The sequence below is a fragment of the Pinus tabuliformis genome, chromosome 3_1 (genome assembly GCF_031772625.1).
Source record: "Pinus tabuliformis cultivar Carrire ecotype Pingquan chromosome 3_1, CPIR1, whole genome shotgun sequence".
In the NCBI taxonomy this organism is placed as follows: domain Eukaryota; kingdom Viridiplantae; phylum Streptophyta; class Pinopsida; order Pinales; family Pinaceae; genus Pinus; species Pinus tabuliformis.
This window is the reverse complement of record NC_142301.1, coordinates 983,348,915-983,364,078: the sequence shown is the minus strand read 5'-3', so window position 1 is coordinate 983,364,078 and position 15,164 is coordinate 983,348,915. Positions and strand designations below refer to the sequence as shown.

The 15,164-nt window shown below is 35.4% G+C and overlaps 1 protein-coding gene across 1 annotated transcript; it reads left to right on the top strand.

The window, feature by feature from the left end:
* The first annotated feature begins 11,853 nt into the window (after positions 1-11,853).
* On the top strand, positions 11,854-14,955 carry LOC149191137 (putative glucan 1,3-beta-glucosidase A). The gene is made up of 9 exons (XM_089413509.1): positions 11,854-11,958; positions 12,092-12,234; positions 12,348-12,467; positions 12,549-12,743; positions 13,007-13,165; positions 13,259-13,428; positions 13,535-13,690; positions 13,858-14,213; positions 14,325-14,955. The coding sequence occupies exons 1-9, from the start codon at positions 11,868-11,870 to the stop codon at positions 14,525-14,527; spliced, it is 1,593 nt and encodes a 530-aa protein (XP_089269635.1). The 5' UTR covers positions 11,854-11,867; the 3' UTR covers positions 14,528-14,955.
* Positions 14,956-15,164: the final 209 nt, after the last annotated feature.

The window sequence follows — 15,164 nt, the reverse complement described above, 5'->3', positions numbered from 1 at the left end:
TTTTTCTTTTGAATTAATACAATCAAACTCATTTTTCTCAACAAGTATCTCAGGTTATTTGTTTCATGGACTCCTTGACTTTCATGTTAAATATGTTTTATGCAATTGGCTTTTCAGGTGCTATTTAATTTGTTTGCCTTGTTTGTGTTTGCAGATTCGCGACAAAGGAGCTCATTTGGATCGAAGGAGCGAGGGAATCCACAAGCTTGCGTTGGACCTAAGGTAGGCCCTAAAAACACTTGTTTGTCATTGTTTATCAAAGCATATTTAGAGAAAGATAGTGTCTGGTTGGTTTGCTTGTCATTAGGTCTTCTTTAGATTCTAGGAAGGTCTATCTTGTGCACAAGATCGACTTATTCCGTGTGACACTTATGTAAATTTTCCAAAAAAGAAGAATGTCTTGGATTTCTATCATGTAGTAAATCTTTGAAACTAGTTCGTAAATGAAATATTGTTCAAAATTTCTAGAAAAGAAGGTCACTATTTAGGGAATTCCTTCTTCATTGCATGGAAAACAAAAAATAAAGTTTGCATTTCTATGTTAAGAGATTTGCATTGAACTTTTAGTATGATATAAGAAACAGTAAAACGATTTAATGAACTGTGTAAATAAATAATAGTAATAGGATGAGATACAACATTCATAAGACAAATTCAACTTCACAACCAAATGAATTGTAATAAGATTTCTTGGAAAAGTGTTAAATTTATGTCAGTTTTAAAGGAACTTGAAACAACATAAGACATTATCTACAACTCGTCTTAGTAAACAATGCATAAATAGAAAAAAGGAGCTTCTAGGTTATCATTGATTTTCATCATGTATAATAGATTATGTTAAACAGCCAGACCCAGAAACAAGCTATGTCAAAAAAAATGTCAACACTACCCCACCCAAAATTGTTTCTTTAGGTTGGATGTTTCAATAGAAAATGAACAGAAAATTTAAATTTTTCCCACCCATGATACCAAAACGAAAGAAGTAAGACTTTTATACTTGTAGTTGCAAGTTTTCTTTGTCAGTTCAAATGAACTACACATGTATGAATGCAATCATGGTCATTCGCATATAATCAAGTATACGCTTGAGCTTTGTTGTATCAATTTTCTAGGCACGGGAATGAATTGTAGGTGCAGGAATGCAAAGATGCACATAAACATAATCATATGGTTTGACAAGAAGAGAGGAAGGGGGCACAAGTACCTATACATTTACCTTTTTTGCTAGCTAGATGATAAATCTCAATGTTTCTTAGTTTTTGATTGCTACGATTCATAATGTTAATTTCTAATGGGTTCATCTTTCCTTTAACTTGCATGTTTATAAATATATTTTGTAAGAGAAACATTTGTCACAACATAAACACTTAGTGTGAGAAAGGGGGAGTAACATGTAATAATATGGACAATTGTTTGCATATTGAAAGTTGATAAAAAGAAAAAAGAAATAACCCCTATACAATTCAAAACACACATCATATAAATTGATTTATTTGGTGTTTGGTAGAGGTGCCAAGTGGAACGAAGAACATACATGCCAGAGCCCAAGGATGACCATCAAATATATACATGCAAAAATTAAGATATCATCCCAACTTGTTGAAACAATTGATGGCAAAAGTTTCAAAGGACAGAAGGAGAAGGGTTCCAAACAGGCTAGATGGGAGTCTAATTTAGAGATTTTCAATGTTGCAATAGACTTTTTTGTGAGGAAGGAAAATTTTCAAGGAAGTGCATATGATGTTTGAAGATAATTCAACCTCTCAGATCGACAGGATATTTCTTATTAATGTGTCGCAAGTGCAGGTAAACTATATAATACTAAGGCATTCATTCTATTTCATTGTTCAATGGGTTATATTTTTGCAACTTGGTGTCTCCTGCAAGAATTTATATGGCTATTCATGATGAGATAATTCTTAGTGGGCTTGTCTACAGTTGAAGGATAATAGAAGAGCAACACCGATGTGGTCCATAATCTGGTTAAAGACCGTATGTTTAGAATTCATACTATCAGTTAAATGCCAGGGAATATGACTGTTATTTGCTAGCACTGGATAGGCCATTCCACTACAAAGTTTGACGCTAGTCCTACTAGTACAATTAATAACATTCCAGTCATATATATTTCTTTATTAATACAAATACTAACAGCTACAGTGAACCACATGACCTAGTACGCAAGCCCAATAATAGTCTACAATTATACATGGTAATAGTCCCAGTACTAATAGTAGTAGGGAGATAATGAACACTGGACCTAAATAAGACTCAGGAAGACCTGCTAAATTAGTTAGATGCAGATAGCTCAATAGGACTAAGAAGATTAATAATAAAATACTAATCGTTTAGCCGCTAATATAAATGGTAACATACTTGTGATGATCTGTCATTTTTTTCCTTTTTATTCGACCTATGTGGGTGCTTCTAGTTTCCCTACATAGATTTTATACAGGATGAAATAGTGGATTTTTTTTTCAAGTTTAAATCTTATTAACAACATATTGTATTTTTGTTTTTTTTGTGGGCATGTCTCTAATGGCAGGGAGTTCCAATAGAAAGATACAAAACAATATATGCTTCATGTTTCAACACAAATAACCTAAATGTTGTATTATAAAAGCTTTGAAAGAAAACCATTGAAACCTTTTAGCTTTGATGTTCTGAAATTTTCATGTTGAAACAACAGTAGATAAGCAATAAAGAACTACAAACTTTGAATATACATTATATGTATCAGGATTTGGCATAGATAAGTTAGTTGTTGTATTCTGAAAGCAAACCCAAGAAATGCTTTAACTTTGATTATCATTCAAGTTCAATGTTCTCATAAACTTGTAGATTTTTTCATTGTTGAAAAAGGCACCCCTCTTTAGTATATATTGGTGTTGGAACTCCACCCAACCCCTTGGAACTCCACCCAACTAAAGTAGCAAACACAACGCAACCAAAATTAAATGGATAAATTAAATGAAGTTCGCGCCAACCCAACGCACACAAAATTAAATGGAGAAATTGAATGAAGCCCATGCCCCCATGCCTATTCAATGCACACACAGGCGGCCTTGGCATACATAAGGTGAATATTAAATGAATATCGAAGTGAATATTGTTATTGAATGTGAGGTGATTGATTGGGTGGAGACTAGGTGGAGATTGTGTGGAGATATAGGGAATGCAAAAACCCAAATGACGATGCAAATATGGACGGGGAAAACATTGTATGCAAGTTGATTAGGAGAATTGCATGGAGATTATGTGGGAGATACAAGGAATGCTGATGCTACAAATCTATAAGGGGGAGACATGTAATGAATGGGTCTAGACATTGTTGATAATAATCCAAGTGGCAGCTTATAATTGGATGAAAAAAGACAAAAATGGAAACCTCCTATTAACTGAGGTGAACAATGTTTCACCCCAACCCCAGAGTAGAAACTCTTATGGACATAACTATATAATTTTACATTTTCAATATAATAATACTTTATAATTATCCTTTCCCAAAATTAAAACTATGAATACCTTTTTTACGCTCACATGCCTCCTAAAATATGGGCGCCTAAGTAACTAAGATTATATTTCTTACACGCACATGCCTATTAGAATCTGTTTTGCTTATTCGCTAGGTCCTGTCGGAAATCCTTCACCCTTTATACAATTAATTAAGATATATAGCATTTTGAAAGACTTAACTGGAAGATTCTGGCCTATTTAAAAAATTAAAAAGTATATGAAATTATTAATAGTTTTAGTTAAAGACGAATATGGTCGTGCGAAAGGTATTCTATTGCGTATGATATGTATAAATTAATGTAAAATCATCGGAATAGGATTCCATTATATACAAGTGCTACATGCAGCCGGTAGTCCCTGCCGTAAGCGAATGGCCTCCCTCAAGCATAAATGAAGCCCTTTTTTGATTTGTGCACCATTTCTCGTGCTTTAGGCAAAGAAGCTAGCTGACAGCAATTCATGTGGGTGTTGTGCTAGACGATCATAGTATCATAACGGTGCTTGAAAAAGTCTTTTCTGGATAATATTTTACAGGCGCTGTGGATTGTTTTGCTTCTTTAACGATAGTTACACCAAGTATCAAATAGACAAATCTAATCAGTGAATAGTTGAATGATATCATGCAGGACTTTTCGTTTCATCCAAGATGGGACGAAAACGGTAAGAGGAAACATAATGCACAAGTCGATCACTCGAAGAAGGTTGGAATTTTAAATTTATGTTAATGTAAATTCGATAACAGTGATTATTTTTTAATACACTCGATTTTAGGTTTTGAATATTTTAGAAACGGTTAAATTTCTTTGTATTTATATATGTAATTTTTTTTTATAATAATTTCTTTGTATTTAGATATGTAATTTTTTTATAATAATGGATTGAAAGCAGTTATTTTCAGAAGAAGAAAAATAGGTCACTTGTCTAGTTCCATAGAAGCAAAAATAATATCAAAGTTAAAGTGATTACCTTCAGCCTCAGAACAAAACATTTTCTAGATTGGGGAAGGTGTAAAATATGTCACGATTCTAGATATGACATTCTATTTATTTTAAATTTTCATTTGCAATTAAAACGAAAACTATTCTATATTCAATATGACCTAAAAATTTTATTTACAATTAAAAAAAACTATTCTATATTCAATATGACCTAATATATGATAAAAATTAAGCTTGTTTAGGAAAATAATCAATTATTAACTAACTGAGATCATAAAAAATGGTATGTTTGGTTTTTATAATTATTTATTTCAGGAATCAGATATGATGTAAAAATCAGAAATACCTTTCCATCATAAAGAAATAAAATTACTAACTTTTATATTAAAAATAGTTTTTTATATGAACCTCCATTATATACGTCATTTATTACAGATATAAAGACACCGAGCATAGGAACAGTAATCTAAATAAAAAATAAAAAGTTAATAAGAAATAAAACAATTAAAAGGACGTGGGGCAAGCATTTGGGGAGTGCATGCAACCCACCTGTCACATCATTGCTATTTCATAACCTCATAAACTCTTCCTAATTTCTTAACAGATGTGTGTGTCCTCTCCTGTTAGTCGAGCGGCTGGCATGTTGTGGACTCCTAGGCTTGAATGAAAGCCATGTGTCCCCTTTTCTTCTTTTGTAAATGACATTTGACCATCCTTCTTATCTCAGCGTGTTGGCCCCAGTCGATTGACATTACATTGTCTTCTGGATTTGTTCTCAGTTTCTTTGGCTATGCGAGTTTCTGGATGTTGATTTAAATTGCTAAATCTAACAACCTCTAGCTCAGTGGCAGATCATTTGACTGCAGATCAAGAGGTCACTGGTTCGAACTGGGTTGGGCCCTCTTCCATTTCGGCTTTGGCTTTGGCTATGCGAGTTCACAGGTTCAAACCTGGTTGGGTTCTCAAGTTTCTGGATGTTAATTTAAATTGCTAAATACGAGAACCTGCGGGTTGGGCCCTCTTCCAAACATGCTAGCAACGTTGGGCACTAAATCCTCTAGCACGCGACACAATCCAGTGTGGCAAACAAATGATTGAATCAATCTCTTTGAAGGCAACGCAATACAAGATGGTTGATGTAATTTGTTTGCGGGAGGAGGAAACGAGCAGCTGCAGTGGAGCGCCTGCTTATACGGATAATAATAACAAAGCTGGAAGTGGAAGTGGAATTGGAAGTGGAAGCAGGGTTATAAATGCAGTGCTTAAGGCATTATGTGTGGCTGGAGGGGTTTACCTGATTAGGAAATTCTCCAAGTTCACCACTCGGCAGGATCAGACGCGAATTGTTGTAGAAGCCCTCTGCGAAGAGAAGGTTTCTATATCCACTTGTCCTATTGATTTCATTAGTGGCAAATGCTTGGTTTAATTCAGGGTTAAAATACAAACGAAATTGAATTTGTTATTTGCTTCTATCAGTCATCAAGCGAGCAAGCAGCAGGGCATCCTATGACCTATTTCAATCTCAGGTATGGTGTTCATCTCAGCCTTTTATTCTCTATTTGTTTGGATTCCTAGTAGCAAGAAAATAGTACTGGGGTCGCAACACGTATCTTATGAATACTTCATTTTATTTTAGTTGACAGGTTAAAATAGATCTGGTATGGTGGTCGAAGCAACACGTATCTTATCAGCAGTATATTTTATTTTAGTCACAGAAAAGAACACCTGGCTTGAGAAAAAACACTAGGTGTTCCTTGTATAAAATCTACGGCATCTATATAAAAATATCATTCAGCTCTATGAATTATAAATAACCATAGTCTTTCAAAACGTAAAGTATAAATATTAAACAGCAGAAGGTATGAACTGTAAATAGCAATTTAATTAGGGTTTTAACTGAAAGTGCGAATAAAACGACAACATTCAGCTGAGAGCATTGTTGCAAAAGGAAAAAATTGTAGCGTTTCTTATTTGGAAATGTGGTATTCTACGATCTTCTGCATCAATGCTTTGTATTCGGTCAGTTGTAATTTTTTTAATTAAAATCCTTTACTTTAGCCTGACGTCTATATGGTTCCTCTGCTATTCTCACTGGCTCTTCAAATGATTCCGAATCCGGGTATGGGAAGAAAACTATGTTTCCACTGCATCAGATTCCATCACTTTTGTATTTTGTTGTTTTAAAATCCGATTTCCAGAATATCCAGCTGGTTACGCGAGGCAATTCTGTAAATCCCTCAGCTAAACTTGTGTGTAAAGGAAAAAGAAAAGCATGAAAACATCAAGGTATTTTACCAGATAATTCCGATTCTGAAGTGTGCTTCACCACAACAGTTACTATTCCACGTAGACTGAAGTAGTTTGGCCCGTACATTTCCATCAAGATGTAGATCCTAAATATATACAGAAATCATTGAATATTTCCACAGAGACATCGGTATGGATTATATTTCATATTATAAAGCGCATCAGCATTTACATTAAAGTAGGTTGTATATTTCACACATGTACATTAGCTTATGTTGGAAATGACGTTATTTAACGGGTTTGCTATGATAACTCCATGGATGGAGGCACTTTGAATTCCGATAATGACTCAGAGAAAAAAATTGGGACGCAGCAGTTGAAAATTATACAAAATGCATTGACGCCACTCACCTTCAGCTCAAGGAGAGCGTGTTGAATGACCATCAGAATATCAGTACCAGTCTTCTGCACGCGGCTTCCACAGAGGTGATTTATCATTAATTTCCGGCAGCACTGCAGCAGGTTAGCATTCTAGCAATTTGATTAGGGAAATTTATTTTTTTGTTACTGATTACTTGTAATCATTTTTATAATGAAAACAATTTTGAAGAAGCATAACCAAATTCTCTGATAACACTTCAGGAAACTAAAAGAAGGAAATTAAAAGAAGAAAGATCAAGAAATCAAATACCTGTTGAAACTGCTTCACAGGGGTGAAGCTCTGAAGCATCTGGGCACCTGCATCTATCAGGTGGGATCCCACGGTGCGTGGCTTCCCTGGCACATCTTCTGGGGTTGAAGCTATGTAACCAGAAGGTGGTCTCTCGCTCGATGTCATGTTGATGGCTTCGGTGTAGATCAAAAGAACTCACCAGAGTTAGGAACGAGTACACAGAGGTGAAAGGCTCCTCGCAGGGTTTTCTGCTTGTGATATAAGCTTTGACAGGGTTCCATACGCTGTGTAAGCTTGGGTGGTAAACACGGGCTCTGACAGGTGGTCAACATGCAAATATCTCTATGAACAAATGTCTAAATTAGGTGTTGGCTTAACGTGGAACAGGCCCCAGAAAGAACTTAGGATAAGATGATATTGCAAACTTTGCCTCCACAGCCTACCACAACGTACTTTGGATAAGATGAGATTGCCTCAATATTTTTGCATCGGGCAACGTGAAGGCTGTAATAAGACCTCAATTGTTTTCCGAACCAAAAACTTTGGGTAAAATTTTGTTGAATGAAATTGGGAGCATCAAACTTAGGTTAAAATGCAAAAACACCGAAAAAAAAAACCGGTCAAAGTATCAAGTAATGGTAGGTCAACGATTGATCGATCGCTATTAGTCCCAGGCAGGGACTAATAATATGTATAAATTAATGTGAAAATATTTAAATTCAAATTTATTTAATATTAAGAAATCAAATATTTTAAAATATATTTCAACCCAACATCACATTAGTATATAACATATAAAATTATTTATGTGTGAAATAAAACAATCCACTTTTAAAAAGCTTGCCACTGACCACCAACGGCAGCTTGCCACCTACTAGTATTATAATATAATGAATCTCGCGACTAACCAATAAAGTTGTTATAATATAATGAATTTCTAATATAACTTAACCTATCAAGAAGAAAGATGTACCATTGTGATGATTTTTTTGAGAAGAATCTTCATCGAAAATCATATAGAAATATTTTTGCCAACGCGTTTCGAACCAACCAGTGTGGTTCATCGTCAGGACAAGTTGAATGAGCAGATCTTGCTATGCATTATAAATAGATCGGGCAGAATGTCCAATGACCAAATTTCCAGATCAGGTAACGGTTAAAATGATAACAGCTAGATTGACCAGGGAACGGCTAGTTAGACCATGAAGGGCATAATTTATTTAATTAAGAAAGTTCAATTATTAATTTCTTAATAAATGGACCATTTTTATAATTGCAAATATATGTTGGAATAAGCGAGTTAATATATTATAATTATAAAATAAATCAAGTCATATATTTTAAATAAAATATAAGTTAAGGGACATTTAAAACTTAAATTAAGAAAATAAATGAATAAATTAATTGGTTATCAAAGATGTTTATAAATATTAGTTAGTTGAATAAGTTAAAAATAGAATAATCTAAAAATAGCTATTTCTATTTTAAAATAAAAGCTAGAGGACCTATATTAAAATAAATAGATTAGTATCATATTTGAAGTCAAAGAGTATCCCTATAAAAATATTAGAGAGATTACAATATAGATTATTAAGGGTAAAAAGTAAAAATAAATAAAAATAAAAATAAATCAAAACAAATCAAATCAAATAAAAATATTAATATTAGTTTAAAAATCAAAGGGATTTAAATATTAGAGAAATCAAGAATTCGAAAAATAATAATAATAATAATAAGGGAGAAAGCAACTAGGAGGAGAGGGCTGGGACCCAGCAACTACTAATCTTCCAGCCATCCTCTCTATTGAGATTGTTCAGCCTTTTTTCAATCTCAAGGGCTTCCCTAAATTTCCGATGATGGAATTGCGACACTCTAGCAATCACACTAGCTTCTTCGATGCAGACATGATGATTGGTTTTCTCCACATGCTCTGCTAAAGCGGAAGACTTGGTTCTCATATGCTTGAGGTCAGCTGCGTGCTCACTAATCCTTTGGTTAATGGAGCGACCAGTCTCACTGATATAGGGGGTCCCACAAGAACAAGGAATAATATAAACCCCTTTCATGTCCTTGGGGTCGATAGGATCCTTCACAGATTTGAGGGACTTACGAATGGTGTTAAGAGGTCTAAAGGTTGCGGGGACATTATGCTTCTTAAGAACCCTCGCAATCCTATCCGTGGTCCCTTGGACATAAGGAAGATGTACACCAGGAATCTGATCCTTAGGTTCTTTTCTGGATAACGAATTCTTAGTAGCTTTGAGGAAAGCCTTTTGTCCCAAATGTCTGCTATAACCGTTCTCAACAAAGACATTAAGGAGATGGGACTTCTCCTCCTCGAAGCTCCTTTCATCAGAGATCCTTACGGCACGAGTCGCTAGGGTGTTGAGAACACCCAACTTCTGGGCTGGGAAGTTGGGTGTTCTCAACACCCTAGCGACTCGTGCCATAAGGATCTCTAATGAAAGGAGCTTCGAGGAGGAGAAGTCCCATCTCCTTAATGTCTTTGTTGAGAATGGTTATAGTAGACAATTGGGACAAAAGGCTTTCCTCAAAGCTACTAAGAATTCGTTATCCAGAAAAGAACCTAAGGATCGGATTCCTGGTGTACATCTTCCTTATGTCCAAGGGACCACGGATAGGATTGTGAGGGTTCTTAAGAAGCATAATGTCCCCGCAACCTTTAGACCTTTTAACACCATTCGTAAGTTCCTCAAATCTGTGACCCCAAGGACATGAAGGGGTTTATATTATTCCTTGTTCTTATGGGACCCCCTATATCGGTGAGACTGGTTGCTCCATTAACCAAAGGATTAGTGAGCACGCAGCTGACCTCAAGCATATGAGAACCAAGTCTTCCGCTTTAGCAGAGCATGTGGAGAAAACCAATCATCATGTCTGCATCGAAGAAGCTAGTGTGATTGCTAGAGTGTCGCAATTCCATCATCGGAAATTTAGGGAAGCCCTTGAGATTGAAAAAAGGCCGAACAATCTCAATAGAGAGGATGGTTGGAAGATCAGTAGTTGCTGGGTCCCAGCCCTCTCCTCCTAGTCGCTTTCTCCCTTTATTATTATTATTATTATTATTATTTTTTATTTTTTTCGAATTCTTGATTTCTCTAATATTTAAATCCTTTGACTTTTAAACTAATATTAATATTTTTATTTGATTTGATTTGTTTTGATTTATTTATTTGAATTTTTTTTATTTATTATTATTATTATTATTATTATTTACTTTTTATTTATTTATTTATTTTTTTTTTTATTTTTTTATTTTTTTTTACCCTTAATAATCTATATTGTAATCTCTCTAATATGATTATAGGGATACTCTTTGACTTCAAATATGATACTAATCTATTTATTTTAATATATATTCATAAATATAGGTCCTCTAGCTTTTATTTTAAAATAGAAATAGCTATTTTTAGATTATTCTATTTTTAACTTATTCAACTAACTAATATTTATAAACATCTTTGATAACCAATTAATTTATTCATTTATTTTCTTAATTTAAGTTTTAAATGTCCCTTAACTTATATTTTATTTAAAATATAATTAACTTATATTTAATTAAAATATAATCAACTATTCTCTATGACTTGATTTATTTTATAATTAGAATATATTAACTAGCTTATTCTAACATATATTTGCAATTATAAAAATGGTCCACTTATTAAGAAATTAATAATTGAACTTTCTTAATTAAATAAATTATGCCCTTCATGGTCTAACTAGCAGTTCCCCGGTCAATCTAGCTGTTATCATTTTAACCGTTACCTGATCTGGAAATTTGGTCATTGGACATTCTGCCCGATCTATTTATAATGCATAACTTGTAGTGACGATGAACCACACTGGTTGGTTCGAAACGCGTCGGCAAAAATATTTTTATGTGATTTTCGCAGAAGATTCTTCTCAAAATTGATATGGATCACAGAAGCCTAAATTCTCTCATTGTGATAATTTCACGAATTTATAATAATAGTTTTTGTTTTATGATCACCATTGGAGATCAAGTCAGCCCCAAATCTCTGACTTTGTATGTCACGTTCGTATTCCAGAAACTTTGAGTCAAGCATGTCACGCTCTGTTCCAGAAGCACACCTTACAAAAAAGCTTTGACTCAAGCCTTTGGACTTTGTATTTTTAAGTCTAAATCCAATAAAGCTTTGACTCAAGCCTTTTGGACTTTGTATTTTTAAGTCTAAATTCAATAGGAACGTGCTTTATTTCTGCCTTCTGACCTGGATACTTTAGACTTTTGCTTTTTTTTAATGTCTAAATCCAGTGATGGTGTTCTTTAATATAGCCTTTGACCCGGATATGGAGAAACCCTACCTAATCAAATTCCTACCATCACTAACGTGTAACTTAGTGCACTGAGTCTATTCGATTCTGCCACCCATTATATGAGTATGGCTCTCTATAAAATGTCTTAACTATCAACGTGATATTAATGTGCTCGATTTGAAGATTTCATAATGGCAGTTTACAACGACGTCCACGCCAAAAAATTGTCTCAAAGATGTTTCGGATTTGTTATTACTCTCCTGGTTTTCACGTCTTCTCTCGGTACATTACTTGAATCTCAAGTTATTCTCAGTTTACTAAAAGTTGGAAGTTTCTTTTCAGCTATGATTTTGGTAAAGCTTTTCAGTCATGAATGTTAACTGAATAAGCTTATTTCCACCATTCATCTCTGTAGCTTATGGAAGGAAGATATTAGAAGCGAGGAGACTTACCAACGACACGCAGAAGTACCATTCTGTAAATTTGGGAGGGTGGCTCGTTATCGAAGGATGGATTAAACCGTCACTCTTTGATGGGATTCCTGACAAGGATCTGCTGGTATTCGTTTTCGGTTGTGCTCCCATTAGAATTTGCAATTCCCTCGGTTGCTCCTACAATCAGCAGCTTGAGTTGTTTATTCTTATTTAGATTTTAATGTTTGATTTTCTCAGGATGGGACGCAGATCCAATTAAAATCGATGAAACTGGGAACCTACGTGGTTGCAGAAGATGGAGGGGGGACAATCATGGCAGTAAACAGAACTAGTCCCTCCGGATGGGAAACTTTCAGCGTACGTGTTTGTTGACAAATTTGTGCCCCTCCTTTTTGCTTCTTTGATGATGAATTATGAGACTGACTTGTATTGTTGCAGTTATGGCGTGTGAGAGATGGCTACTACCAACTTAGAGTCTTCAATAAGCAGTTTGTAGGAGCCGATAATGGAGGAGGGGGTATTGTGGAGGCCGTAGCCACCTCACCTAAGAGCTCCGAAACATTTCAGATCATTAGAAACCCGGCCAATTCCAGTAGTGTGCATATCAAAGGCTTCAATGGAATGTACATGCAGGTATGTTATCAGAGATTTAAAGGATCCCCATCTTCAAGGACTTTTTGAAAGGGGCAAAATATATATATATATATATATATATATACAAGGGTTTGTTCAATTGGTTTAACCATGAGCCAAAAGCATCTTGTAGATAGGAAGGTCACAAGGGATGGATCTAAATTTGATAGAGTCAAACAAAATAAGTGATAAGCATTGATTTCAGATTCATATTGAACCATTAACCTCATATATATATTTTTGTTAATATTCCACACACCCAGGCACAATCTAAAGATCAGCTGACTGCCGATTTCGAAGGGGAGCCTGGTTGGGACGACAATAATGCTGCAACTTTCGAGATGACCATCGTAAGGACGTTGCAGGGGGAGTTTCAAATCTCAAACGGTTATGGACCCGAGAAAGCTACACAAGTCTTGAACGTAATGGGCAATTCCTACTAAACATCTTACTCTATTCTCTTGAGAAATAGTACCGAATGGGGCTTCTCATGATTTTACTTTCTGGTCTCTCAGGAACATCGAAGCACTTTCATCACAGAGGATGATTTCGTTTTCATGTCCAAGAACGGGATAAGTGCTGTCAGAATTCCAGTTGGATGGTGGATTGCTAGTGATCCAAATCCCCCTGCTCCTTTTGTTGGAGGATCTCTAGCTTGTCTCGACAAAGCTTTCTCGTGGGCACAGTAAGTGAAAACTGGCCTTCATTCCGAAAAATTTCAACCCTACAAACAAACAGAAGTCCAGATAATGGACTATAGGTTAATTAACTTTGTGAAAACCATGCTGCAGGAACCATGACATTAAGGTGATTATCGATCTCCATGCTGCTCCGGGCTCACAAAACGGTGATGAGCACAGTGGCACCAGAGATGGATTTATAGAATGGCCTGAGTCGCAAGAGAACATCGACAAGAGTTTATCTGTCATTGATTTTCTTGCTGCGAGGTACAACAAATTCCTATAGCAGTAATTCATTTCGATAGATTTTGACATGGCATAAAAACTGCTACATAGAATAACTATATTTCTGGATATAGTAAAAGAAAAGCCCCTTCTTTTTCAATCAATCAGGTCCATAGCAAACTTTAAAAAATTGCTTCTGTAATTAACAGATATGCTGCACACCCTGCCCTTTTAGGCATTGAACTATTGAATGAACCACGGTCTCCTGCAGTAAGTTTGAACAATGTGACTGATTACTATTCACGGGGTTACGACACAGTTCGAAAGTATTCGTCCTCGGCGTATGTGATAATGTGCAACAGAATCGGCCCTGCTGATCCCAAGGAGTTGTTTCAAATCAACAACGGCTTATCCCGCACCGTTGTGGATGTGCATTACTACAATCTCTTCGATGATGCCACTTTCAAAAATATGACGGTTCAGCAGAACATCGACTACATCAAAACCACAAGAGCTCAAACTCTGCAGAGCCTCGTCTCGGCCAATGGTCCTCTCATTTTTGTTGGTAAATATAAAAAATCCCTGCGTTTAACTGCTTTAGCGTGGCTCTTTCTATAAAAAGTATGAATTTAATCATGGACAAAATTCTGTTACATAATATTGTGATCTCATGTAGGGGAATGGGTGGATGAGTGGGAACTGAACAGTGCGACACAGTCGGATTATCAAAGGTACGGAGATGCACAGTTACAAGTATACGGTGAAGCTTCTTTCGGATGGGCATATTGGACGCTAAGAAACATTGGTAGCAGGCACTGGGATTTGGAATGGATGGTGAAAAATCAGTACCTTATGTTGCCTGCATCAAGCCAAAGTTAATTTTTTGCTTCCTTGGAAGAGATCAATCAGTGATATTTTATTGTATAAGTAAGTCGATGAATAAGTTTGATTGGAGAATAAGTAGCTGCAATAGTAGCTTGAGTGAAATAATGTACCATCCATAGCCCAAACGGTGGGATGATGGTTCATGTAATTCATATGAAATTTAATATCAAGACTTTGTAATATTGGAGTGTAATCGTTATGGTTACTGCTAATGCCCCACTTTATGAAAAGGATAGACCACAGCGCAGATTCCTAAGTGCGACCCACAACTCAGACGCACTTGGTAGATGGATGATGGTTGAGCGGTTCAGACGCACTTGGTAGATGGATGATAGTTGAGCGGTTCATTTTGCCCCACTTTATGAAAAAGATAGACCACAGCGCAGATTCCTAAGTGCGACCCACAACTCAGACGCACTTGGTAGATGGATGATGGTTGAGCGGTTCATTTTAATTGCTATGACGTTTACCTCAATTTTCCAAATTGGATGATGGTTGAGCATGATATTTGTGGTTCATTTTAATTGAGAAAGAATTTAAGAATTTAGAACTAGTAAAATCACATTTATTAATATGGTTGATATAGATAGCTAGGCATATATGAAATACACTTACAACCACATTAATAAAT